This window comes from Cnephaeus nilssonii (genome assembly GCF_951640355.1).
Source record: "Cnephaeus nilssonii genome assembly, chromosome: 3".
NCBI lineage: Eukaryota > Metazoa > Chordata > Mammalia > Chiroptera > Vespertilionidae > Cnephaeus > Cnephaeus nilssonii.
This window is the reverse complement of record NC_137074.1, coordinates 102,579,680-102,606,004: the sequence shown is the minus strand read 5'-3', so window position 1 is coordinate 102,606,004 and position 26,325 is coordinate 102,579,680. Positions and strand designations below refer to the sequence as shown.

At 45.3% G+C, this 26,325-nt stretch overlaps 1 protein-coding gene across 1 annotated transcript; it reads right to left on the bottom strand.

Annotated features, from left to right (window-relative positions):
* Nucleotides 1-279: 279 nt before the first annotated feature.
* Nucleotides 280-25,646, bottom strand: SIAH2 (siah E3 ubiquitin protein ligase 2). The gene is made up of 2 exons (XM_079767348.1): nt 24,740-25,646; nt 280-1,782 (listed from the first exon to the last, which is right to left on the bottom strand). The coding sequence occupies exons 1-2, from the start codon at nt 25,166-25,168 to the stop codon at nt 1,225-1,227; spliced, it is 987 nt and encodes a 328-aa protein (XP_079623474.1). The 5' UTR covers nt 25,169-25,646; the 3' UTR covers nt 280-1,224.
* Nucleotides 25,647-26,325: the final 679 nt, after the last annotated feature.

Here is a 26,325-nt window from a genome sequence, read left to right as displayed (position 1 = left end):
TGAGAAATAATACTCTTTTTTCCATAAGCACGGGCACTGTCAGACAAATAACAGCTCCATAGAAGAGTCCTGTAACACCACCAACAGTCCATGTTCAGGGAAGTGAGTGTGGACCCTAATGTGGCCACTGACTTGAGCTCTGATCTTGGGCAAATGGCTGTTTCCTTCTGTGGAGATGGTGAGAGCTCCATGCCCAGATGCCAGTGCAGCCTCCCTGCCCTGCTCACAGGAGGCATACAATGAATGCCCGTTATTCAATCTGGAAAATGAAGTACAACATTCAGTTTTGGAAAATATTTATTAAAAAACTAAAGTGAATGTGGCAAAAAACAAAACAAAAAACCCCGACACGTACCTTTAAGTAGCAAGCATATGACATTGGTTATAAAGCTTTTCCCACTCTATTGACCTAGTTTTTCCCACCATCTATGATCAAGGAAGGCCCCTGAGGGAAGCCTCGTGTAAACAGCTCCCCTGTGCTAGTGATGAGCAAAAACTAATCATGTGAGGACTTCAGTGGACATAGGACTCACTGTCCTACGTAATCTATACCAAACACAAGAGAAATGTGTTCCTGGGGACCTATAGTTCTAGTTTTAATTTGGGGGTGGGCTGTTGGGGGATGAAATGGTAGAAAGACAAATAGTATCAGTGGAGGGCAATTGTAAAGCACCTTTAAAATCTGGACCCTTTCCCCACAACTTAACCCAGTAATTCTCCAACTTGACTGCTGAAAAGAATCACCTGATGGGATTGTTAAGTTCATTGGCTCTCAAATCTGCATGTCTAAGAGTACTCCAGGTGACGATGCATACTGATTAGCCTTCCAGTTTGAGAAACAGAAACAGTTTAAAATGCACTAAAAACAACTCCTACCCCCTAAACACAAGATGAAAGCAATCTTCTGACAGTCACTGTACTTTGTCAATTTGGAAGGACCAATTAGGGAGGGGGCAGGAAGAAGCCTCCTGGTCTTAACCTACTGGTCTGTCTATAGGAGCCCTGAGCAACCAGTCAAGGGCTGTTCAGGAAGTAAAATTTAATAATCCAGTTATAGAACCAACAGACCAACAGCATTCACCCAGTTTAATGAACTCCATTGGGCTGATGTCCAAACAGAACACAAGGTAACTGGGGACCCTGACTTGTGAAGACATAGTGAATAAAACATCCATAAAATCCTTTATTAACCATAGAGCACTATGCCCAAATAATTTCACTGCATCATGGACAACATGTTGAAATAGTCACATTGATCCCAAGGTTCCCATTATCTGCAAAAAGATGTGCTATCGCTGTGTCAAAAACCAGGCAGTCGCTGTTCATGATGGCCGCAGCCACGCCATCATGGATGGATCGGGGCGTGGCCTCCCAGGTCAGCCTCCGCCGGTTCCCATTCAGCTCCAGTCTGTAGGCAAAGTTCTCGGCCTGCTTGCGGGTGCCGATAAGCAGTACTATGGCAAAGAACTGCTGGTGGCCTTCGTACTTCTCTTGTTTCTCTAGCACCAGCATGAAGTGATGGCCAAAACACGACTGCATCATCACCCAGTCGACAGCCCCTGGCAGGTTAATGTCCGTAGCTAGAAAGACAATGTCTTCTCCCTGAAGGGTGGTAATGCTCTTGTGGGCGTGCATGAGATGGGACATCACAGCCTCAAGGGACCCCTGCCACTTGCAGGAAGCGCCAGGACAGGGACAGGAGTAGGGTCGGTATTCACAGATGTCTTCGTGCTCTGGCTTCTCTGTGTGGTGAAGGGTCAGGGAGCAGCCTGTGGTGGCATACTGTGAGGACAGAAAGAAACACAATGAGCCATGGGCTTTTCCAAAAGTTCTACTGGGGTGAAAAGAAACATACATGGCAGCCAGCAGGACGAGAGTGAGGGAGAGAGTGAGGACATGTGTGGTGTGTGGTGTGTGGTGTGTGTGTGAGTGAAGGGCGAGTTAGATCTTGCAGGAGTCTCGGGGCTGGCAGATCAGGCTCCTGGACGGGGAGCCCCTGCTATAGCCACAGGCACTCCCCCAGCTGCAAGGCTCTGGCACAGAAACCACACCATCACGAAGGGGAGAGCAGCTGTACCTAGGGGTGCAGCCACACCAACACCCAGACTGGCTTTGGATACCACCTTGGACCCTGAAGTGAGCCACAGAGTGCATGCCACCCCAGCTAGAGTCATGCCACCCTGGCCGCTGTCTCTGGGACCCCCGCAGTGAGTTGCTGAGTGAGCCCCAACCCAGCCAAAGTTGTGTCGCCTCAGCCACAGACATCGGGACCCCTACCTCCCCAGCCACGGGCTCCGGGACCCTACGTGTGTCATGCTACACCTCCCATGAGCTATAGGACCCTGCTGTGTGTCGTGCCACTCTGGCAGTGGGCTCCAGGACCGCGAAGCGAGTCCTACATCATGACCCCGAGCACATGCACAACAGCTTGCATGATGAGGTTGGGTGTGAGTTACACAGTCAGACAACCTGTAAGGAAACTCCACCCATGAATGGGACAATAACATTCAAGATCCAATTACACCAAATAACTCAAGTAGCGGGCTTTCCTAGAACAGCCAACTCAGGAGATCTGAGAGACTGCACCAATGGGTTCCACAAAACACCTACTACATAGGAACACCCCTCAAAAATATGTGTGGCATAGCAGTTTCATCTAAGACATAGAAACAAATACAATGAGACAACAAAAATGGGTAGACAAAGAAGCAATCCCCAAAAGGAAAAAAGGAGGAATCGCAAGAAAAGGAACTAAATGAAATGGAGGCAAGTAATTTGTCAGAAAAAGAATTCAGAATAATGGTAATAAGGATGCTCAATCGTCTGGATGACAAATACATGCAATTAAATGAGAATTATAAGGAGCTGAATGAGATTTTCACCAACATGAATAAGAATCAAGAGGAAATGAAGAATGACATAGCTGCAATAAAGAAAACCATGGAAGGTTTCAACAGAAGACTTGAAGAAGCTGATGTCCGAATCAGAAAGTTCAAAGACAAGGTAGAAAAAAACACCCAAGCAGAGCAGCAACTAGGGGGAAAAAGTTAAAAAGCAGGAGGAGAGCCTAAGGGAGCTGTGGCAACAAGAAACAAAACAACATCCACTTAATAGGGGTGCCAGAAGGAGAGGAAGCTGAGCAAGAAATAGAAAACCTAAAGAAATAATGACAGAAAACTTCCCTGATTCAGGGAAGAAAAACACCACGCAAGTCCAAGAAGCTCACAGAATCCCAGTCAAGATGAACCAAAAAAGACTGACACCAAAACACAATGTAATTAAACTGGCAAACATAAAAGACAAAGAAAAAAAAAGAATCTTAAAAGTTACAAGAGAGAGACAGAATCTCTCCCATTAGACTATCACCTGATTTCTCAACAGAAACTCATCAGGCCAGAGGGAATGGGATGAAGTATACAAAGTGATGAAAAGCAAGGGACTGAATCTAAGAATACTCTATCCAGTGAGGCTATCATTCAAAATTGAAGGGGAAATTAGGAGCTTCACAGACAAAAAAAGGTAAGGGAGTTTATTACCACTAAGCCAGCAATGTAAGAAATGCTAAAGGGACTGCTGTAAAAAGAAGAAATAGAAAGGGAAGAAGGAAAACAGGCATAAAGAATAAAAACAAATACCCATCAATAATAACCTTAAATGTAAATGGATTAAATGCTCCAATCAAAAGACGTAGGGTAGCTGAATGGATAAGAAAACATGACCCATATATATGCTGTCTACAAGAGACCTACCTCAGAACAAAGTACTCACACAGACCGAAAGCAAAAGGATGGAAAAAAAATCTTCAGGCAAATGAAAATGAAAAAAGCTGGGATAGCAATACTTATATTTGACAAAATAGACCTCAAAGTGAAGGTAATAACAAGAGATAATGAAGGCCACTTCATAATACTAAAGGGATCAATATAACTAGAGGACATAACTCTGGTAAACATATATACACCCAATACAGGAGCATCCAAATACATTAAAAAAAAACACCACTTCTGGAAGATACCAAGGAGAGATAGACAGCAATACAATCATAGTAGGGGATTTTAATACCCCACTGATATCATGATAAATCTTCTAGACAAAAGGTCAACAAGGAAACAGAAATCCTAAATGACTCACTAGATCAGATACAACTAATTGACATCTTTAGAACATTTCACCCCAAAGCTACAGAATATACATTCTTCTCAAGTGCACATGGGACATTTTCAAAGACAGACTACATGTTAGTACACAAAACAAGTCTCTATAAATTCAAGGAGATTGAAATCATATCAACTATCTTTTCAGATCACAATGCCATAATATTAGAAATTAACTATAATAAAAACACTCAAAAACAATCGAACACATGGAGGCTAAATAGCATGTTATTAAACAATGAATGGGTTACCAAAGAGATAAAAGAGGAAATAAAAAACATCTCAGAAACAAATGACAATGAAAACACAACAATCCAAAATCTATGGGACACAGTGAAAGCAGTCTTGAGAGGGAAGTTCTTAGCTCTATAGGCTTACCTAAAAAAACACACATAAAAAAACAAACAAACAAAAAAAACAAGAAAAAATTGTAATAAGTTATCTAACCCTAAAACTTAAAGAATTAGAAAGAGAGCAACAAGGAAACCCAGAGTAAGTAGAAGGAAGGAAATAATAAAGATCAGAATAGAAATACATGACACAGAGACCAAAAGTACAGTACTAAAGATCAATAAAACCAAGAGCTGGTTCTTTGACAGGATAAACAAGACTGATGAACCTCTAGCCAGACTCACCAAGAAACAAAGAGAGAGAACCCAAATAAACAAAATCAGAAATGGAAGAGGTGAAGAAACAACTGACCCCAAAGAGATACAAAGGATCGTAAAAAATAGAGTTGCCACAAATCTATTTCAACAAACTGCACAATCTTGATTGACCAAATGGACATATTTTCAGAAAAATACAATATTCCGAAACTTAATCAGGAAGAATCAGAAAACCTGAATAGACCGTTAACTACTGATGAAATTGAAGCAGTGATAATTATAAAAAAAAAAATCCCAGGTCTGGATGGCTTTACAGGCGAGTTTACCAAACAATCAAAGAAGAACTAACACCTATCCTCTTCAAACTATTCCAAAAAATTCAAGAGGAAGGAATACTTCCAAGCTCTTTCTCTGAGGCCAGCATTACCCTAGTCTCAAAACCAGAAAAAGACACTGCAAAGAAGGAGATTTACAGACCAATATTCCTGATGAATATAGATGTTAAAATCCTCAACAAAATTCTAGCAAATCAGATCCAGCATTACATTAGGAAGATCATACACCATGACCAAGTGGAATTTAGTCCAGGGATGCAAGGCTGGTACAATATCCGCAAATCAATAAATGTGATACAGCACATTAACAGATAGCAAGACAAAAACCACATGATCATATCAATTGATGCAGAAAAAGAATTAGAGAAAATCCAATACCCTTACTTGATAAAAACTCTCAGCAAAGTGGGAATAGAGGGATCATACCTCACCATAAGAAAAGCCTTATAGGACATACCTAAAGCCAACATCATACTCATGGGCAAAAACTAAAACCATTTCCCCTAGAAACAAAACAAGACAGGGATACCCACGCTCACCACTCCTGTTCAACACAGTACTGGAAGGGCTAGCCATAGCGATCAGACAAGAAGAAGGAATAAAAGGCATCCCAATTGGAAAAAAAGAACTAAAACTGTCATTATTCGCAGATGACATGATATTGTACATAGAAAACCCTAAAGACTCCATCAAAAAATGACTCAATTTAATAAATGAATTTATCAACGTAGCAGTATATAAAATTAACACCCAGAAATCAATGTCATTTTTACACACCAATAATGAACTCTCAGAAAGCGAAACTAAAAAAAAAAATCCCATCTACCATTGCAACAAAAAAATTAAGACACTTAGGAATAAACTTAATCAAGGAGGTGAAAGACCTATACTCTGAAAACTACAGGATTTTGAAAAAAGAGATAGAGGAAGATATACACAAGTGGAAGAATATACCATGTTCATGGATTGGTAGAATCAACATCATTATAATGATCATACTACCGAAAGCAATCTATAGATTCAATGCAATCCTTATTAAAATACTAACAGCATATTTCACAGACCTAGAACAAGTACTCCAAAATTTTATATGGAATAAAAAAAGACCCCAAATAGATACAGCAATCTTGAGAAAAAACAAAGTTGGAGGGATCGCAATACCAGATACCAAGCTATATTACAAAGCCACTGTACTCAAAACTGCCTGGTACTGGCACAAGAACAGAACAGAGAACCCAGAAATTGACCCAAGCCATTATGCTCAATTAATATTTGACAAAGGAGGCAAGAGCATACATTGGAGCAGAGACAGTCTCTTCAATAAAGGGTGTTGGGAAAATTGGACAGATACATGCAAAAAAAAAAAAAAAAAAGAAACTAGACCACCAACTTACATCATACACAAAAATAAATTCAAAATGGATAAAAGGCTTAAATGTTAGACATGAAACCATAAAAATCCTAGAAGAAACTATTGGCAGCAAAATCTCAGACATCTCTCGTAGTAATATGTTTATAGATACATCTCCTAGGACAATGGAAACTAAGGAGAAAATAAATGGGACTACATCAAAATAAAAAGCTTCTGCACAGCAAAAGAAATGATCAGCAAAACAACAAGAGAGCCCACTGCATGGGAGAACGTATTTGCCAATGATACATCCGATAAGGGGTTAATCTCCAAAATTTATAGGGAACTCATACAATTTAACAAAAGGAAGATTAAACAACCCAATTTTAAAAATGGGCAAAGGATCTATATAGACAGTTTTCCAAAGTGGACATACAGAAGGCCAAAAGGCATATGAAAAAATGTTCTAAGTCACTAATCCGAGAGATGAAAATAAAAACGACAATGAGGTACCACAAATCAACAAACAACTAAGTGTTACTAAGGATGTAGAAAAAAGGGAACCCTGGTACACTACTGGTGGGAATGCAGACTGGTGCAGCCACTGTGGAAAATATTATGGAGTTTCCTCAAAAAATTAAAAATGGAACTCCCATTTGACCCAGTAATCCCACTTCTAGGAATATATCCCAAGAAACTAGAAACATGAATCAGAAAGAATATATACACTCCTATGTTCATAGCAGCACAATTTACAGTAGCTAAGATTTGGAAACAGACTATATGGATTAAAAAACAGTGGTACATCTACACAATGGAATACTACACAGCTGTAAAAAAGAACTCTTACCATTTGCAACAGCATGGATGGGCCTGGAGAGCATTATGATAAGCGAAATAAGCCAGTCAGAGAAATGTAAGAATCACATGATCTCACTCATTTGTGGAATATAATGAACAATATAAACTGATGAACAAAAATAGATAAAGACACACAGAAGCATCAAACAGACTATCAAACCTCAGAGGGAAGGCAGTGGAGGGTGGGGGAGGGGTGAAGAGATCAACCAATGAACTTCTATGTGTATATGCATAACCCATGAACACAGGCAACAGGGTGGTGAAGGCCTTGGGTGGGGCAGGGGGCAGGCTGGGAGAGGCCATTGGGGGAATCGGGGGACATACGCAATACTTTCAACAGTAAAGGTGAAAAACAAATTCTACTGGCTTCAGCCCCAAGAGTACCCACTCAGGTTTCCCGGGCTTAACCTGTAGTCTTATTTCAACTATTTTTGCTGGAGATGAGTTGAAGACTTGAGTAAAAGTCTCAGTTCCCATTCACTGTCAGTACTACTCTGCACAAAACCAGGGCAGATCCTGCAGCAGGAATGTGCTGCATTCCAACCCCCGACTAAAATAAAAAACTCACAGCTCAACTACTCTTAGTAGAAACAGCAACAAAATTGCTGAGCCTCCTCGTCTTTCCCCCTTTTTTTTCTGTGAATTTCAAGACCTTTTAAAGAATTTTAAATTGCTTAGGGGTAGGGTTGGACAAGGAATATGTTATCTCCAGACTGGTTTTCACCTTAAAGACAATTTATAAAATATTACTCCTCTTTCTTTTTTTCCTTTTTTTTTTGGTCTCCACTTCTTCCTGGATCAAACTGGTGACTGGCAGGCAGGTTGTGGGGAAGACTGCCCTTTGGCTCCATGCTTTTGCCTGCTGGAGTGTTCAGCTAGGGCAGAAGAAGGCTGGAGACCACTCACATGATAGAAATACTACCTCACCTTCTTTATCTTTTAAATCTTCCCCTGAGGGGTTCTGAACGTACCTCTTGGGTGAGAGGAAATCACGTCTGACAGCTGCTTAACTAACTTGGGAGACTGCTGGTGGGTTTGGTTCCAGCCAGCGGAGGTTAAAATGAGCAGGGCCTCACACTCCTCTCAAAGCCTCTGAGCTCTCCTGAGACCACATCCTCAAGTCCAATTGCACATCTCCTATGACCAGGTATGTCAGGTCCTCGACAGGCCAGGAGAAAGGGGAACTAAAGTGGGTCCTGGAGTGGATGCTGTCCTAGAGGAGTTTTCTGATTGGCCAGTCCACCCCTTACACTACTGCCTTAATAGGGTACAAATAAAACCTTTTTCTCCCTTAAGCTCAGGATGACATTCCTGATGGATAAATCACACCTATCACAGGAAAAGACCACATGGAAAGGAATCAGATATTTGTTACCAACTTTCACAAAAATGACCATGTTCATTCCTAGTTAACAGACAGCGACAGTAGGCACTTGCCCAGAGTACTATGCAGTTGTCTTGTAAAGGATGAGGAAGCCTGAACACCTTTTCGGGTGAAGCTAGAAGTATGTCTCAGCACCCTCGAGCAGCAGTGGCAGGTAAGGTGTCTGGCTTACCCACTTGGACTCCCCCACCCCCTTTTGAAACAAGACAGCAAATGAGGGCAGGGCCAGGCCATTTTCCAAGATGCTGTGTCCAAATGCTTAAAAAAAAAAAAAAATTCCCACAGCTGTTTTTGCTTCTCTCTACCTTGCCTTAGGGATTCAACCCCTTATAAACTTTAAGTAGGTCAACTTCGAATTTTTACAGCTGAATTTACCATTAGCAACAAACAGGCATTAGCACCTTCTCCATACAAGACCCCAAGCTAGTCACTGAGGATACAGAAGCGATGAAGCCAGTCTGCACGCCCCTAATAAAGGAGAGTAGCTTAGAGAAAGAAATTCAGCTCATTCCTCCCAGACCTAAAGTGGATGATGATAATCTTCAATAGAAATTGGCAGAAATTTCACTGTTATTTACTTTGCCCATAGGAACTGCTTATTCATATTTTTAACATGGACTAATTTCAAAAGCATGGATGTAAAAAATTTAATCAGAGGAGAAAAACAAGTTTACCCATGTATGCTAATATTTTGTGTTCCTAACAAATATAAGGCCATAATAAGCAAATTCCTATGAATTGTGTTTTAAATCTAGGGTGCAGCTAGGAATAGTCTTCTGAGGTTCTGTGAGTGATGAGGGAGGCATTTCTGCCCAGAGTGTAAAATACATACGCAAGAATTAACCAGAGCCTGGCAGAGTCTCTGGTTGGAATATTTGGATCTGAAAGCGTTTCAGAATGGGCTGTTTACCACAGCTGCCCAGTACTAATTCCAGGAGCGCGAAGGACTTGGCAGAATGTACAGAAAAGTGCCACCTGCACAGCTTCCTCAGCTAAAAGCCCCAAACACTCCACATCCACCAACTCAAAGTGCGGCAAATATTCATCACCTAGCAGTCATTTTAGAACTTTTCTCTTGTGTAACTCAAGTAGAAATATTTATATTCTGAATTACTTGGTTGGCCTTACAAGTCACACACTATCCTTCAACCCAAATAGAGAGAACAGGGCACCTCCCCAAAGTATGCAAATAGAAGAGGCATTACTGAGCATCTGTGTGGACAGCGACCTTAAGAAGAAAGGTCTTGCCTTCCATGAACTTCAGTATTTTTCCAGTGTTAGGTGCTTACTCCATGCTTTTTCTAAACAAGCGGAACTTTAATGCTAAACGACTCCTTCTCTTTTCCATCACGGGTGAGGGGCGTCTTCATGATCCCTGCTGTCACTTTGATGATGTTTGGATTAGAGATTATTCTAAGAAGAAAACATCTAAACGTTAGCCCTGGCCCGGAAGCCCTGTTACAGGATTTCAATGCAGGAAAATAGGGAAACTGAGACAGGAAAGTTAAAACAAGTCCCAACAGTGTGAGCAATTTACAGCCAGCTTTTAACTAACAAACTATTATCTTCCCCAACCAAGGACACCAGAGCAAATGGTTAAAAAACCTCCCTAATGAGAGAATGCAGAAAGGGAGGGAGGTAAGGGGGAAGAAAAAAAGGGTCGTTTTACTTCCTAAGAGAAGCCAGCAGTCTCAAGACTTAAGGTAAAGTTGCCAGGTACTTTTCATGAATTTTGGGAAGGCCACAACAAAGTAAAAAAAGGAACCTTGAGAATTAATCTGTACCAAAATATTCAGCAGAGGAATTGAATGCCTATTGACAGGAGGGTATCTAACGCCCCAGACCCCCAGCCAACTTGCTCTTTAGATTAGCTGAGAACCCGTCTGTGCTCCATAAGCCAGATGTATGTTTGCTTGTTTTGCTTTAATAAATTGGCCTTTCACAATGCAGTCAAGGTCTCCTGTATCAATTCATTTATATGAGAACACAAGGATGGAGGTTGGGGTCAGCCCTCTCCCGCTGATTCAGGGGGCTGTCCTAAGAACACCTCTCTAGGGTTGATGAGAGGTGGCCTACAACAGCTCAGCGGGTTAGAATGTTGTCCCTATAAGCCAAGGTTTCAGGCTGGATGCCTGGTCAGGGCACATAAAAAATAATCAACCAGTGAATGCATAAATAAATGGAACAACAAATCAGTGTTGCTCTCTCTCTCTTCCTCCTTCCCTCCCTCTTTCTCTCCTCTTTTCCTCTCTCTCTAAAATCAATCAATAAATAAAAATTAAAAAAAAACTTTAAACACTCATATACACATACATACACACTCCACAGTCACACTTCATGCTTATAATAGTCTTCAGCATTGTTCTGGAAAACACTACTGTGTTATTGCTACCTACATTAGGGGCTCGAATCCAGGGACAAGGAGGAGGGTTTCAGGGTCTGTGAATTCCGGAAACGGCATGAAAAACTGTCCGGGTGCCTCCGAGCAGCAAACCCAAATTGCGCCGGCCCTGGGCTGTGCTTCCTGACAAGCTCCGAGGGTTCGAAAGGTCGTGAACCGCTATCCTGGAGCCCATCCTGCCCTGTGATGTTTCCTGTGGAGAGCGGCCATCCCCTGCAACAACCACCAGCTCAAGCTCAGCAGAGATACAGACAACAGTGCAGAGGAAGACCAGGGGCAACTCTAAAAGTGAGGATGGGATGAGGAGGTGAGGTGGTGAGCAGACAAAGGGACTGTGGATGGAGTGGGTCCCCCGCAGGGTGGCGGAGCAAACAGTGGGGATAAAACCTAAATGAGAAGCAGGGACCTGATTGACTACTTAGTTAATTTTTGTTTTTTCTACAGCGGCACTATCAACATTTCAGACCGACACTTCTCTGTGACAGGGCTGTTCTGCACATTGTGGGGTTTTCGCAGCGTCCCTGGCTTCTGCACACTAGATGCCAGTAGCAACTGTCCCCCAACCCCCATACGTTGTGACAACCTGAACTGTCACCAGGCATGGCCAAATGTCTCCTGGGGGGCAAAATCGTCCCAGCTGAGAGGCACTAATTTATTTTTTATTTATTTATTTTTAAAATATATTTTATTGATTTTTTACAGAGAGGAAGGGAGAGGGATAGAGAGCTAGAAACATCGATGAGAGAGAAACATCGACCAGCTGCCTCCTGCACACCCCCCACCGGGGATGTGTCCGCAACCAAGGTACGTGCCCTTGACCGGAATCGAACCTGGGACCTTTCAGTCCGCAGACCGACGCTCTATCCACTGAGCCAAACCGGCTTCGGCAGAGAGGCACTAATTTAAATGAATGACAAAACCTGGCTGGGCAGCCACAATCAGAGCTGGTGGCCACACGGAGCAGAGCTTTCCATCCTGTGCTTACAAGTCAAACAATAAGAGAAAAAGAAACCGATTTACATTTGCCTTGACTTCCCAGCACCCAAACCCACAAGCACAGAAACCAGAGTGGAGAGACGCACTGCGTTTACAGGCAGGTTCTAAAATTAGCTTCTTAGGTTTGCACAGGAGGAAAACAGCCCCGAAAGGCGTCTCCCTGAGGAAGGGCAGCACACCCACAAATAAGGAGCCGGTCATTAGCCCTCCCAGCCTTCTCGGGCACCTGCAAGAGGTTTCACTTTTCCCACTCTGGCTAGAGCTTGCCCCACCAACCGGGGCGGGTTCAAAGGCGGCCGCTTTCCTTCAGATGCTTCTGTCTTGGATGCTCGCTCTTGTTCCCAAGAAGCAGCACCTGGGCTGGTTTGTAGAGGGCGGCCTGTGGGTCCTGGGACTTGTCCTCAGCTATAAACAAGCTTTCTCCAAAGGGAAATATCTGCTGGTGAGGTGGGAATAGGCTTAAGTAAACCTCTTGGGGGTGGGGCCGGGAGGCACCACCACACACCAAAGCTCCAAGCAATGAAGAATGCAGGGCGGGGGAGGATGGCCCCGCAGAATGAGAAACAAGTGTTGAAATACAATTTCTGATTTCTCTTTTAGAAACTTTTTGCATTACAATGGCTCAAAAGTCTTGTGCAAATGTTTCCTGTCAGGAAAGGCAGTAAGTGGCCTGGTGCCTCATTAAAAATATATATATTTTTAATATATATATTTTTATTTCAGAGGGGAAGGGAAAGGGTGATAGAAACATCAATGATGAGAGAGAATCATTGATTGGCTGCCTCCTGCATGCTCCCAACTGGGGATTGAGCCCACAACCTGGGCATGTACCCTTGATCAGAATCAAACCCGGGACCTTTCAGTCTGCAGGCCAATGCTCTATCCGCTGAGTCAGACTGGTTAGGGCTGGTGCCTCATTTTTAAGTCTTTGCAGAAAGCAGTAAACAGAACTAATTCTTTTTCTCGGCATGGGTTTGCAGGGTGTATTTAAATGAATCTAGGCAGGGTTTTGGTGTAGAAACCCTTTTATATACAAACTAGAGGCCTGGTGCACAAATTTGGGCCCCTCAGCCTGGCCGGCGATGGGGGCCGATGGGGTTGGGGGGGAGAAGAGGGGCAGCTGGCTGGTCTGGGGGAGGGACCGTGGGAGGTTGGCTGGCCACGGGAGGTTGGCTGTGGGAGTGCACTGACCACCAGGGGGCAGCTCCTGCATTGAGCATCTGCCCCCTGGTGGTCAGTATGCATCACAGCAACCGGTCAACCAGTCCTTCAGTCACTTAGGCTTTTATATATATAGACTAGAGGCCTGGTGCATGAAATTCGTCCACAGGAGGGGGGTCCCTCAGCCTGGCCTGCACCCTCTCCAATCTGGGACCCCTTTGGGGATGTCCAACTGCCGGTGGGATTGGGCCTAAACCGGCAGTTGGACATCCCTCTCACAATCCGGGACCGTTGGCTCCTAACTGCTCACCTGCCTGCTTGCCTGATAGCCCCTAACCACTCTACCTGCCTGCCTGATCACCCCTAACCCCTCTGCCTGCCAGCCTGATTGCCCCTAACCGCCCTCCCCTGCTGGCCTGATTGCCCCTAACCACCTCTGCCTTGGCCCCCACCACCGTGGTTTTGTTTGGAAGGAGGACTTGACCACCAGAAGATGTTCGGTCGACCCAGTCTAATTAGCATATTACCCTTTTATTAGTATAGATAGGACCAGATCCATCAGAAACAGATCCATAGTCAAACACTAGACACCTGTTATTTACCTAATAGACTCAGTCGCATTATATTTGTTTATGGAGTGAGTATATAAACACAATAAGCACCCTTCTTAGCCAGATACTTGGTGAAGGTCATGGATCCTGTAACTGGTTCAGGACATTTAACCTATTTAATTAAATGTGAGTCCGTGCAATTCAAGAACAATTTGCTGAACTCCAACAATCAATGTCTTTTAAAGGGGCGACGCCACGAGCTCAGGCCGAAGCATCCCCTCCATGGGGACTGTGAGGCAACCGCCCTGCCTCCACCTGCTTCCCTCCTAGGAAACAGTAAACTTTATTAGCAAAACATCTGCCAACACCTCAAATAAGAATGTCTCAAGGAAAACAAAGCACAATCAATATCTTGTTGTTCATGCTCTTAAACTTCTGAATTAAATCCAAGAAATGACCTTGTCTTGGAGTTAGCAAAAGCCAACCACTTTTCTTCAGTCTAAGTACGCTGTAAGGATCACAAAATGCACAGTGACAGCTAAATGCAATGCAAGTGGGAAAACAAAATTGCCCAAAAGGGCAGCGTTGGAGCAACAAATGAAATCTGAACACAGTGGATTAGATAATAGTACCTACTACATGTCAAATTTCCTGACTTTGGTAACTACCTTACTTATATAAGAAGATGTTTTAGGAGAAATGCAATGAGGTCTTTAGGGGCAAAGGGGCAGGATGCCTACAATTTACATTCGAATGGTTAAAAAAATATATCTGTTTGAACAGAGTGAGCATAAATGAAAAAGCAAATGGGGCAAAAAGGAAACAATTGGTGATTCTGGAAAAAGGGTATATGGGATTTTGGGGGGGCATTATTATTGCAACTAATAATACATCTGAAATCATATAAGAATAAACAAATGTTAAAGAATCTGGGGACAGAGTTAGCATATTTATCCTTTATAAGATAGAGATTCCTTTTGCAGAATTGGTCAAATGAATTAAGTTTTATCATAATAGCGTTGTTTTATAAAGAAAAATATTTTTAACTACATATCTATGTGTAAATGCAATTTACTTTTCCTTTACTAGAGGCTTTTTGGTACTCATCTGAATGAACCAATAAAATTTTGCAATGAAGGCATCAACCGTTATAATAAACAATACTTCTTTGACCCCCGAAGAAGCCAAAGCCTTCTCCTTGCTCCTTTGGTCCTTCTGAAGGTTTGTGGGCACAAGTCTGTTGCCCTGGCGTGCAGTTTCCAGCCTCACCCCCAGTGATCCAAGGTTTTCGATTCCCCACTACTTCAGAAAAAGGAGCTCCAGGAATGAACCGTACCGACCCCCCACCCCCTTTTCTCAAACCCCTTTTCGCACTAAGGAGGTGAACTCAGGAATGGAATGAGAGTTATCAGAGTTCCACCGAAAGGATGAATTCCTGGTAGTGTAACTTGTTAGGTATGATAAGCAGATAAATAGGGGCCTACTTACTGGCTGTGGTCTCTCTAGCTTCTCAACATTCTTTGGACTTAGTGAAATGAGAGTTGTAGCAGAACCTAGTATAGACTCAAATCATGGTAAAACTTACAATTTAACCAGCAGTTAAACTTAAATGTTACCACTTTTTAAAAAAATGTCTAGCAATTCAAGCTAGCTCCTCTGTGACTAAAAATGTTTACTGCCCCCAATATATGATCACAGGTAGCTTTCCAGTTAATTTATGGGCCTATTAATTTTGTTCATTGATTTACTGATTTATTGCTTTCTACCCACCCATTATTTGTTGGTAAATGAATATTAGGTTTATCTCCCGAAGATAATTGTTCTCCCACCATGTTAATTCACTTTAAAATCTTTACTGTGGGAAGAATTAAAACAAAATTTCAGTAGACCTTGAGATCTGTAAGGAAAATATTTATTCCAGACTTGTCACTAAGGATTTGTTTTGTAATTTTTGATAAAGCCATTTTACTAGTATATTCTATTTACATAAACTACTCAGAGTGGGGGTGTTTATTTGTGACTTTTTGTAATCGTGCATAGATTGGGAAAAAAGGTGCTGTCATCATTTTGATGGCTGTATGTTCCTCCTGTTCAAAAGGTGTTTACAACTATTGATTGAGTCACTGTAAATAGAACTCAAGTACCCAGTGTCCTGTGTGTGACCTTGAATTGAGCCTACCATGTCACCTCTGAGTGCATCCACAAAACTGTCTATGACTCATCTATTGACTAGTAACAGCGAAGGAGTTCAGACTTGGGCAGTAGGAGAAAGTGAAATCTCTTCTTGTGAATTAATTATAATACTCAACCTGCATCTGTCTAGCATCTTTCCTGTAAGAGTCTCAGCAAAATTTCACTTAAATTGGATGGTAAATTCCTCACCTCCACTATGAGATAGTGCAAAAAGGTATTTACTAACCCATAGTACAGTGACGGTTTCACAGATAATAATAGAAGACAGTACCACTCAGGACCAGAACTGTCCAACAGTGAGGGGACTAAGATATTTAACTTTACAAACTATTTCCTGGAGAAGGCAATTCTCATTTACATATTGGGTTAAAAACTCCTTCTTTTGCCTGAGAAAGTTAACAAACCCCATGCTGCAGACAGCCTTCTCACTAAAGGTATCTTGGTGGGACACTTTGAGGTAATTTTATCGCAGCAATCTGAGAACATCCTGCTTTTGGGGAAATGGGGGAGTGCATTTAGCCTTACAAAGACTCCCTGGGCTGGCAGGAGTCTATTTTTAATCTTAGACACTTTAAACAAAAGTTGACTTTTGACCAAGTATGTTTCTCATTTGACCATAGCCAGAGTTAGCAGGCAACCACACACTGTCTTGGGAGAACCAGTTCTGTAAGGTCCCTTCAGAGTCTATGTTCAAGCAAACAAAAGCACCTTCAGGTAAGAGCTGCAGTTAAAGGCTCTGTGCCATACTACCACTACCCTGCACACCCCTTTTCAATATGCCCTTGATCTGCTCTGCCAGGATCCCACCTGCATAATCATGTTAACTGCCCAGCAGCGTGTCAAGCAGTGTTACGCCACTCCGCAGTCTTTATTTCGCAACCAGAGAAATCAAATTCACCAGAAGAGTTAAGTGGTAGGGTTGCCATTTAGCAAATAAAAATACAAAATGCCCAGTATGTCCTAGGCAGTATTTGGGTTATACTTACACCAAAAACTTATTTTTTTAAAATCTGAAATTCAAAATTAACTGGGCATCCTATATTTTACCTGGTGACTCTAACGAGAGGGCCATTCTGGTACTACTGCCATCTCTCTCTAAAATCCACTGCAGGACTCTGGAATGGGAGGGAATCATTGCTCCCCAGCAAGGTAGAGCCAGCAGCAGAAAAGGCAGGAGGTTGTAGCAGGACATTGGATGTGTGAATTACTCCAATTACTCTAGACTCTGACTAGAGTTTCTGTTCCCAAACACACTTACAAACTGTGACTCTGGGCACGCTTCTTAGAAGGGAATATTAACTATGTCCTATGTCCTGTAAAAGTAATTAGGAGGATAACATGAAAGCAATACACTCCACTGGCCTTCTCACATAACCTCATCAGATCTTCCATCCTTCCCTTCTTCGTGGGCAGACTGCCGCTCATCCTTCAAAATGCAGGCCTGACACTCCCTGCTGCAGGGGACCCCCAGACTCCTGCCTTCTACCACTTCCGAAGGCCCTGCTGCTCTGTTAGACTCAGTTTCATAGGACCTGGCAGGGGAGGGACAGCTGGCTAGGCAGACAGGCTGTAAAAAGGGCAGGGCTTGGGTCTGCAGTGAGTTGCAAGGGTTGGTACGATGAAAAGTTATGGGTAATCTGGAGGAGCCACCTCTGGCCTAAGTTATATCGGAGAGAAAAGACAGGCAGCTGCATTAAGAAAACCAAAGGTTAACGCCCAGTGTTGGTGATGCTGGAGAAAAATGGGCCATGGTCAGTGACTGCGAGTGAGAAGGCAAGCTGGCTCTGCTGGCAAAGCTGGCAAAGCTTTTCATACCCTTTGGCCTACCCCTCAACTTCTAGGAAATTGTTATTTCTTATACACAAGGATTCAGTTATAGCAGTGCTTTTTTAAAAGCCACAGTAAGGCCCTAACCGGTTTGGCTCAGTGGATAGAGCATCGGCCCGCGGACTCAAGGGTCCCAGGTTCGATTCGGCCAAGGGCATGTACCTTGGTTGGGGGAGTGCAGGAGGAAGCTGATTGATGTTTCTCTCTCATCAATGTTCCTTTCTCCCTCTCCCTTCCTCTCTGTAAAAAATCAATAAAATATATTTAAAAAATAAAAACCACAGTAAGAAAACAATGACTTACATGATGACAAACAAGAGATTAAGTAACTCTGGTACTGCTGTAAAACTGCACTGCTATGCAGCCATTAGACATGACCTTTAATATCAATGTGGAGAAGCAGCCACAATGTGTTAGATGTAAAATAGGTTATGAAATAGTGTATGGAATCTCCATCTTACCTGTTTTTAAAAAAATAAAAAACTCCATTGATGTAAAGTGGCAAAGACATATGCAAAATGATAATAGTGGTTATTTCTAGGCAGGGGGTAGTATAGGGGATTATAATTTATACTAGAGGCCCAGTGCACAAAATTCATGCACAGGTAGGGTCCCTAGGCCTGGTTGGCAATCAGGGCTGATCAGGGCCTTCCTTCCCCTGGCTGCAGGCCAGGGCCTTCCTTCATTCCGTGCCGCCCCCTGGTGGTCAGCACACGTCATAGTGAGCCGTTGAACTCCCGGGTGGTCGAACTCCCCAGGGGACAATGTGCATATTAGCCTTTTATTATATAAGAATTATTTTCTATGTTCTATATTTTAAAATAATGATAACTTTTAACAACGAATTTTATAATGTGTAAAAAAATATACACATTAAAAAACATTGCTTGATCTAACCAGGCTTTCCCTTCTAAAACCATTCAATAAATGAAAAAAAGATTCATCACTAAAAAGCCAATGCTGAGGCCAAGTGACCCAGCTCTAGGGAAACCCTACATGATCTGGAGTAGGGAAGAGAAGCTGGGTGGGAGAATCTATGGGAGAAAATAAAAAAGATTCCTTCTTTACTTTTTAAAGTTTATGCCTGGGCCTGACTTCATACACTGGCCACTTTCTGTCAGCTTCTAACTTGCAGGTCTCTTAGGGTTTACTCTGTGCTGCAGCTGTGCTGGGCACTGTGTGTAAATTATTATCGAGTTTGAACCTCACCCCCTTTCACCAATAAGCCAATGAGGCTGGAAGGGGTCACCAACCCATCACAGTGGGATCTGGACCAGGAGGCTCATGTAGGTGGGGCCTGATCTCAAAACCACCCCAGTAAGAGGCAGTCTGGGGGCAGGAGTGACCCAAAGACACGGCCTTTGTTGATTCAAAGTTTTAAAATACGGCCCAGGCCCACACATTGAACCCCAGGGGTGCCTTCCATTCACCTCTATTATGTCGGTGGATGAAAACTTATCTCATGGACACTACAGAGTCTAAAAATCATTACATACAATCTTCACTAGAATGAAAACGAGGACGACAGTTTCAGTTTTTAAGAAGCGAATGGATGGGCATCTGGGGCAAAGCTGATGAAATTCTGTTGCAGAGTCTTCAGCATCTTTCATAAGCCTTAGAACAGACACTCCAGGTGTAGTACAAAGACACGTCTGATCAGGAAGTGTTTAGCTTTCTTAGTCTCCGTTTCAGGGTGTCCACAGTGCAATCACATTCTAACGCTTCGTCTGATTGTGCCCTCCTGACGTACCCAACAGCCTGCCTACTGCCACTCACTTTAGCAAATGTGTACCTACTATGTGCCATTTTCAGGGCATGAGGACCTTTTGGGTGTGATTGAGAAATGCCGCTGTTGACAAGTTTTGTCAGATGTGCACGTCTGGCTCTTCAGACATTTCACAATACGTGGGGCTTCGGACGCGGACCAGGACAATCTAATTCAGCTCAGGCTGGGGACGTCACAGGCCAGACCTGCTGTGGACTGGCCTCCACTCTGGTTGTGCTAAAGACTAACTCCAGGTCATAATGATTTACTCCAGTTGCAGCTATGGTAACCCGGGAAGAGCCCTGGGCCAACTATGTGTGGAATCGGCATTAAACTCCAGTACGCCTACGTAGTATTCCAGTGCTTCTGTTCCTAATTTTACACTGAAAAGCTGTACTTTCCACGTTGTGCTTTACAATCTGGGCCTCACTCTGACTGTGCTAGGATGTGGGCCCCAGGACCAGCACAGGCTGTTATGAGCCAACCTGGCCAACCGCAGCCGGTAGGGAGGGCCGCCGGGCAGTTTCCAAAGAGACTGTTTTGTCTGAGGGGGATTTCTGAGGTTGAGAGGAGATCTCTGAAATGGTTTTGGCAAATTGGCTTAACCCCTCAGACTTCTAGGTGACCAATCACTCTCACCGGGCAACACCCCTAATACCCGTCCTCTTCTATTTGATACGGTGAAGCACAAGCCCCCTGTGCCCCTTCTAACCCGATTTCAGTGCACCCACCTGCTAGGTGTTATTTTCAATCTTTTTAACGGATGAACAAACAGGCATAGGGAAGTACACGACTGAACCAAGGTCATACGAAGCCAGGGTGGGAACCCCCTTCTATCTCCTGGTAGTGCTCTCTTCCCTGTAGTTTACTGGGTTCTGAAAAAAGATCCTTGGTATAATCATTTAGGCCAACCCCTTCTCTTTGAGATGAGGACACTCAGGTGCAAAGAAATAAATTGGCTGGTACAAAATCAAACATAGTCACTAGCACAACAGTGCAGCTCTCCCAAGGGCCAGAATGGAGTATTCTCTTGTCAAAATAAAGATGAAAAAAAAAAAAAAGCGCTATAAAATCACATTCACTTGGGAACCTATCCGAGTTCCAAAGTTCATGATGATAAGGGTCACTGAACACTTTCTAGAAGAGAACCAGATAGGAGGTTGCCCACTGGCAGCTGGAATTTGGTCTGCAGACATGGTTGGTTTGGCCTGGAAGTGCCATCCTTAAATTTGAGTTTGGGCAATGTTAAAAAAAAAAAAAAAAGTGAGATTTTTTTCACTAAAAAATGCAGATTTTTGTCTTTTCTTAAAAAAAAAAATCCAAAGGTTGGGCATGGCTGCAAACACTTTGCCAACCCTGCCAATCGCCCAGCGCAGAGCAAGAGCTGGCCTTCGGAGAGGCATGTGCGCCCAGCTCCCCAGCGGCTCCTCTGTCCGGGGTCTCCCAGCCCAAGGCTACAGGCCTCATGATGCTCTCCTGGGATTCAGAACTTGTCGCCATTGGACTGGATGAGTCCACACTGGGAGCTTTTAATTTTCAACTGGGTTATCTAACTTCACTTCATTTTTTTTTTTTAAGGAACAAAACACCACCTCACAATCCGAGTGCAGGGAAGATTTGCTGACTGAGGCTTTCCAGTTCAATAACTATTTAAAGATATGCTACTAGAAACTCTTAGAAAAGACAAAGGAAAAATGGAAAGAAAATGTATCATGGTGTAAGTGGGCTGGAGTGGTTTTAGCATTTTCCACAGTTGTGGAGAGAAACACTTGGCTGATATTTTAAAAAAATGTTGAGTGGGGGCACAAAGGTGTCACCTTCACTTCTCCTACACCCACGCTCCACTGAGGTGGTGGGTCTGAGATAGGGGAACAGGATGTCAAACTTCTCAGGCGTGGAACAAGACACAGAATGGACTAAAAATACGACATGCGGAAGAGAGCCATACTCTGATAGAGGTCCTTTTTCAAAAAGGAGACCTGAGCTAGTAACGCATGAGGTGCCCTCCATCAAAGGTGCTGGCAGCATTCTAGCCTTTAATTAAGTGGCCCCAAACCTATGTAAGGAAGCTATTTGGCAACACATCCATCTTGGGGCCAACTGAAGCATGAGCAGTGCAGAAATGTAATGAAATTCCCCCAAATATTAGGCTTGTAGGTTATTTTGCCTCCAATATTCCTATTCCATGCCCTATAAAATTCTTGCCAATGAGTTTTATAGTGAACATGTCTGTTGTCTTTTGGAGATGTTCCCAGCAGAGGCTCACTTGGTGCATTCATCCAACCAGATGGTTTTGTTACTGGTGTCAACCTTGAGTTATGCTTTGGAGCCTTGGAGATAAGCTCAGATTCAAAACCCCTACACAGTGAGTAGTACAAAGGATGTGTGCCCTTGGGATGCAGGTTCACAGGCTGGTCCACTTATTAGCTGTGCGATCTTGACAAGTCACTTAACTCTTAACCTCTCTATAGGCATGAGTTTTCTCATCTGAAAGAGAAGAAAGGCAAACTAATAAAAGCTGACCCACACAAAGGAAGCAGCTGGCACACAGAAGGAACCCAATAAGCATCCCACATGATCTCCCTTCATTTCACAGAACGTTGGACGCTCTGGGGCCTTAGAAGTTGAGCAGTCCCACCCCCTCATAAACACAAGAAGAAACTAAGGACCCAGAAATGCTCTCAGACAAACAATGGCAACTCCAGCAACTCTTGAGTCCTGGGCTCTGGGATTTCACCCAGTGCTGGTTTTCTCACATAAGCCACCCCATGAGAGATTCTAAGAGCAGGCAGGGATAGTGAGAAGGCAGTTCGTTTGTTTTCCAGCAGCAAGTGCAAGCCACAGGGCTAGGGACACAGACCTATTCTGTTGAAGTTGACATAGGCCTTACTACTCTTTCCTGCTCTCATCCTCCCCAACTAACATATCTTGGTTGCTTGTGGGGACTCTATATACATCCAGGTGTGGTTTGCCAAATGAAGTGGCTGAGCTCCCCCGTCAACAGCATGGATTACTGGTCAACCCAAGCTGAGACATGATACTCCAGCATTATAAAATCACACACAGACACGACACTAAAATCACTCTCTAAGCTTGGTTCCTGGTCTGTAGGGGAATGGTTGACCCTGTTAGATTTCAGCTTGCAAAGTGATAGCTTTGCCCAACTGCATTCTTACAGAATAGGGATGTGGAAAATCAATGATGTGCAGAGAAAGGTGAGTAACTGATTTCCAAGAGAACTACTCTTCAAAAAAGACTTCACTAGCATGTTAGATGTTGGAAAGAACCTATACTTCAATAGGAACCAGAATCCTAGATCCTGAAAGTGAAACTTCACAGTTCAAATAGCATGTTATAACTATTTCCTTCACTTTCTCTTGGGAGCAAACAATACTCTTAGAAGATTGCTTTTTGAAAATAAATTATGGAATACTGACTGATAACAAATGCTCATTTGTGAACTGTAAGTCACCTAAAGCCATTTCTTCTACTGCCCACTGCAGGTTTTGGGGAAAGTGAAGGGCTGAAAAGATGGCTCCCCAGAAATCCTGTGGCACACCCCCGCCCCCCGTAACCCAGCTCCCACAATATATCTCCAACATCAAATATCCACTCTTATGTCACTATCACCAAATCTTCTCTTGATCATTAGGCTACCACCTTCTTCGTGATCCTAAGAAAATTACAGAAATAGTTTGTCTATACATTAAGAGAAACAACTATTGATTAGACTGGGTTAATTTGTAAGCATTATGAGGAGTGGTTGGAAATAGAGTAACTTGTTAAGGAAGACAGAAAAACCATAGTCCAAACATGAATTCAAACCCTTATTTGAATATGCTATTTTAAACTTATCTGTGGTAGGGCACAGACCAAATTAAATCACTCACGTACTGACTTGACTCCCAAGCTCCAATTCTCGGGTGGATTATTTTTAATTTAAAAATAAGCTCTTGCCCTATAAAAAATACGCAGCACCAAGGAGAAATGCAAGACAGCCTGAATGGCTCTAGAGGCAGAGCAGTTACTTTTACACAAAAACTCAAAAGTATTAATGACATGATTTCCACTTCTAAGTTTAGAAAAAGAACTTGATGGTATAGCTCTAGGTTGTAATGAAGCAATACAGACAGGTATTTCTCTGAAATTACGCCTTATGATTTTTAAGTGACAGATGTAGGTAAACAGATGTTATAATATGACCACACAACGCAATATTATACAGCCACTTAAAATACAGCAAGGGAGAACTATGCTTCAGCTATAGAAAAATATGTGATAATATGAATTTAAAACAGCAAGTGGCAGAAGTCATTTTTTGAAAACAAAAACAAACATGCCTACGTGTACGTATATATAACCTTCTTTACACACACTGACATCTATGATTCTAAATTCAGCGGCATGAGTATATTTATACTTAAGGAACGGTAACAACAGCTCCTGTGTGCCTTTCCTGTTAAATTTCTGATTAACTTTTGTTTTCACCCCACTTAGCAACAACAACAACACACACACACACACACACACACACACACACACACACACCCCTCTCCAGTACTCTGAAGGCTACACGAGGCTTGGCTTGCAGGGATTTCTTGTTGCTGAGTGAAAGAAAACAGGCTGTGGTCGTCCCCTCCCCCTTTTTAGCTCTGTTCCTGAGGGTTCTCACGTGTCGGGGACGGCCAGATAGATGGCAGGGTGTGTGTGTGTGTGTGTGTGTGGGGGGGGGGGGGGGTACAGGAGAAATCCGGTACCCAGCCTGCCAAACTGAGTGCTGGTAACGGGTGCGTGTAGCTCACCCACTTCCTCCCATCTCACACCTTCAGAGAGAGTCTGCTTCTCCATCCAGGTTGTGTTTGCGCGGCCCACCCGAGCACACACCTGCAGGGCACCCGGGCTGCACGGGGGAGCGGTGATGAGTTCCAACAACAATCGCCGGCCAGCTCGCCTGGGCTCAGTGCTGGAGCAACCGCCAGCCCGAGCTGCTCCCAAAGTGGGCAGGCGGGGCACGGAGGGAGGCGGACAAAGTGTGCACATTTAGTTTAAATCAGTGACGTGTCACCGGCCTCTCAGCGCCAGCACCCGGGATGGAGGGCGCAGGAGCCCCGGAGACCGCCGGGCAGGGGTGCGCAGGGGCACCCGGCCTTACCTTGCAGGGAAACAGGACCGCCGAGGCCACCTTCTCCATAGCAAGGTTCCTGATGCTGGGCGTCAGGGCGCCCCTGCACGTCGGGCAGCAGCTCAACTTCTGGCGGCATTGGTTACACACCAGGTGCCCGGCCTGGCACTGCAGGATGGGGGGCAGGACATAGTCAAAACAGACCGGGCACTCGAAGAGCGAGGTCAGCTCGTGGTGTTGTGGGGACACCGGGCCCGCCCCGCCGCCGCCGCCGCCGCCGCCGCCGGGGCCCGAGATCACCGCCGCCGCGGCGGGCACCGCGGACGAGCCGGGGCCCGCGGCCGAGATGGTGGCGGCGGCCGGGGGCGCAGCCGGGGACGGAGCGTGCTGGGGCGGCGGCGGCGGCTGCTTGCTGCAAGGTTTGTTAGCGCTGGGGCCGGCGGAGGACGGGCGGCTCATCGCGCTCCGAGCCCACCATGGACCTGCGGGCGTCTGCCGACCGCGGGGCCGCCGGGGTCAAGGCGGCGCGCGCCGCCCGGGCGGTGGGCTCCGGAGCCGCGCCACCGCGCCCGCCCGGGACCGGGCAGCCGAGCCGGCGGTCGCGGGGCCGGCGGGGGCCGGACGGCGCAGACGATCTCCGCGGCCCCGGGCGTTCCGACCAGCCCCGCGCGCCCCCGGGCCCCTCCTCTCGGCGGCGTCGCGGGCCCCGAACCCGAGCGCGGCGCGGCACCCGGCGCCCCAGCTCCCCGAGCAGCCGCTGACGTCAGCCCCGGGGGCGCGCGCGGACGTGACGCCGGGACACGTGTGTGGCCGCCCGGCGCGCGGGGACCGGCCGAGCCACCCGGCGACGGAGGCCGGCCCCGCCCGGCGCCAGCTGGCCGCGCGGGGACCGCCTAGCGCGGGCGCCTCCGGCCCGGCCCGCAGCCCGGCCCCCCGCCCGAGCGGGCCCGGCTCTGCGCGGCGCGGGGCTGCTTTTCCGGGTGGGCGAAGGGGCCGCCCTCCGGGGAGGCGTCGCCGGAGTCGTCTGGCCACCCCGGGGAGCCGCACCCCGGGGAGCCACGCCGACGCGTCCCGAGGGCTCAACCAGAAGGACGACTTCCAGGGGGCGTGGGCTGGGTGGTGGCGGGCGGGCCCCGGGCGGGTCCGAAAAAACCGTGTGGTTTCCCTTCCCCGGGCTGAGTCAGCCGTGCCGGGAGGGCGCGTGGCGCGGCCCGCCGGGCTGTGGGTCTGGAGCGCGGCCCTGCAGTGGGCGCGGGACCTAGTGTGGGGCTCAGAGTAGGTTCGGGCCACTTTTGGGACCTGCTCGCCACACCTGGGGGAGGTAAACTCTGTTTACCGGCGGGAAGGCGAAAGCGTGGTTGAATTGAGCGCCTGTGGCTTGCCTGGTAGGCCCGGGAGGGAGTTCGTAGACAGCGTTGACTTAGAGGAGATTTCGAGACGCCCTAGAAATGCCAGAAATGTGGGTTGGCTCGTGCGGCCCCAGGAAGACCACGGGTGACCCTCAGTGTAGCGCGCTGCGTCCTCATCGGAGATTCCCACTGAAGTTAAAGGCTTGGATGCGAGGTGTGGGCACTCACCTCGCAGAGTGAACCAACCGCACGTTAATTTAAGGTGCT

Excerpts from the sequence above, each read along its gene's own strand:
- SIAH2 (XM_079767348.1), bottom strand. The coding sequence starts at position 25,168 with ATGAGCCGCCCGTCCTCCGCCGGCCCCAGCGCTAACAAACCTTGCAGC. Across the intron at positions 1,783-24,739 it reads CGGTCCTGTTTCCCTGCAAG|TATGCCACCACAGGCTGCTC; the intron begins GTAAGGCCGGGT and ends CTGTCCTCACAG.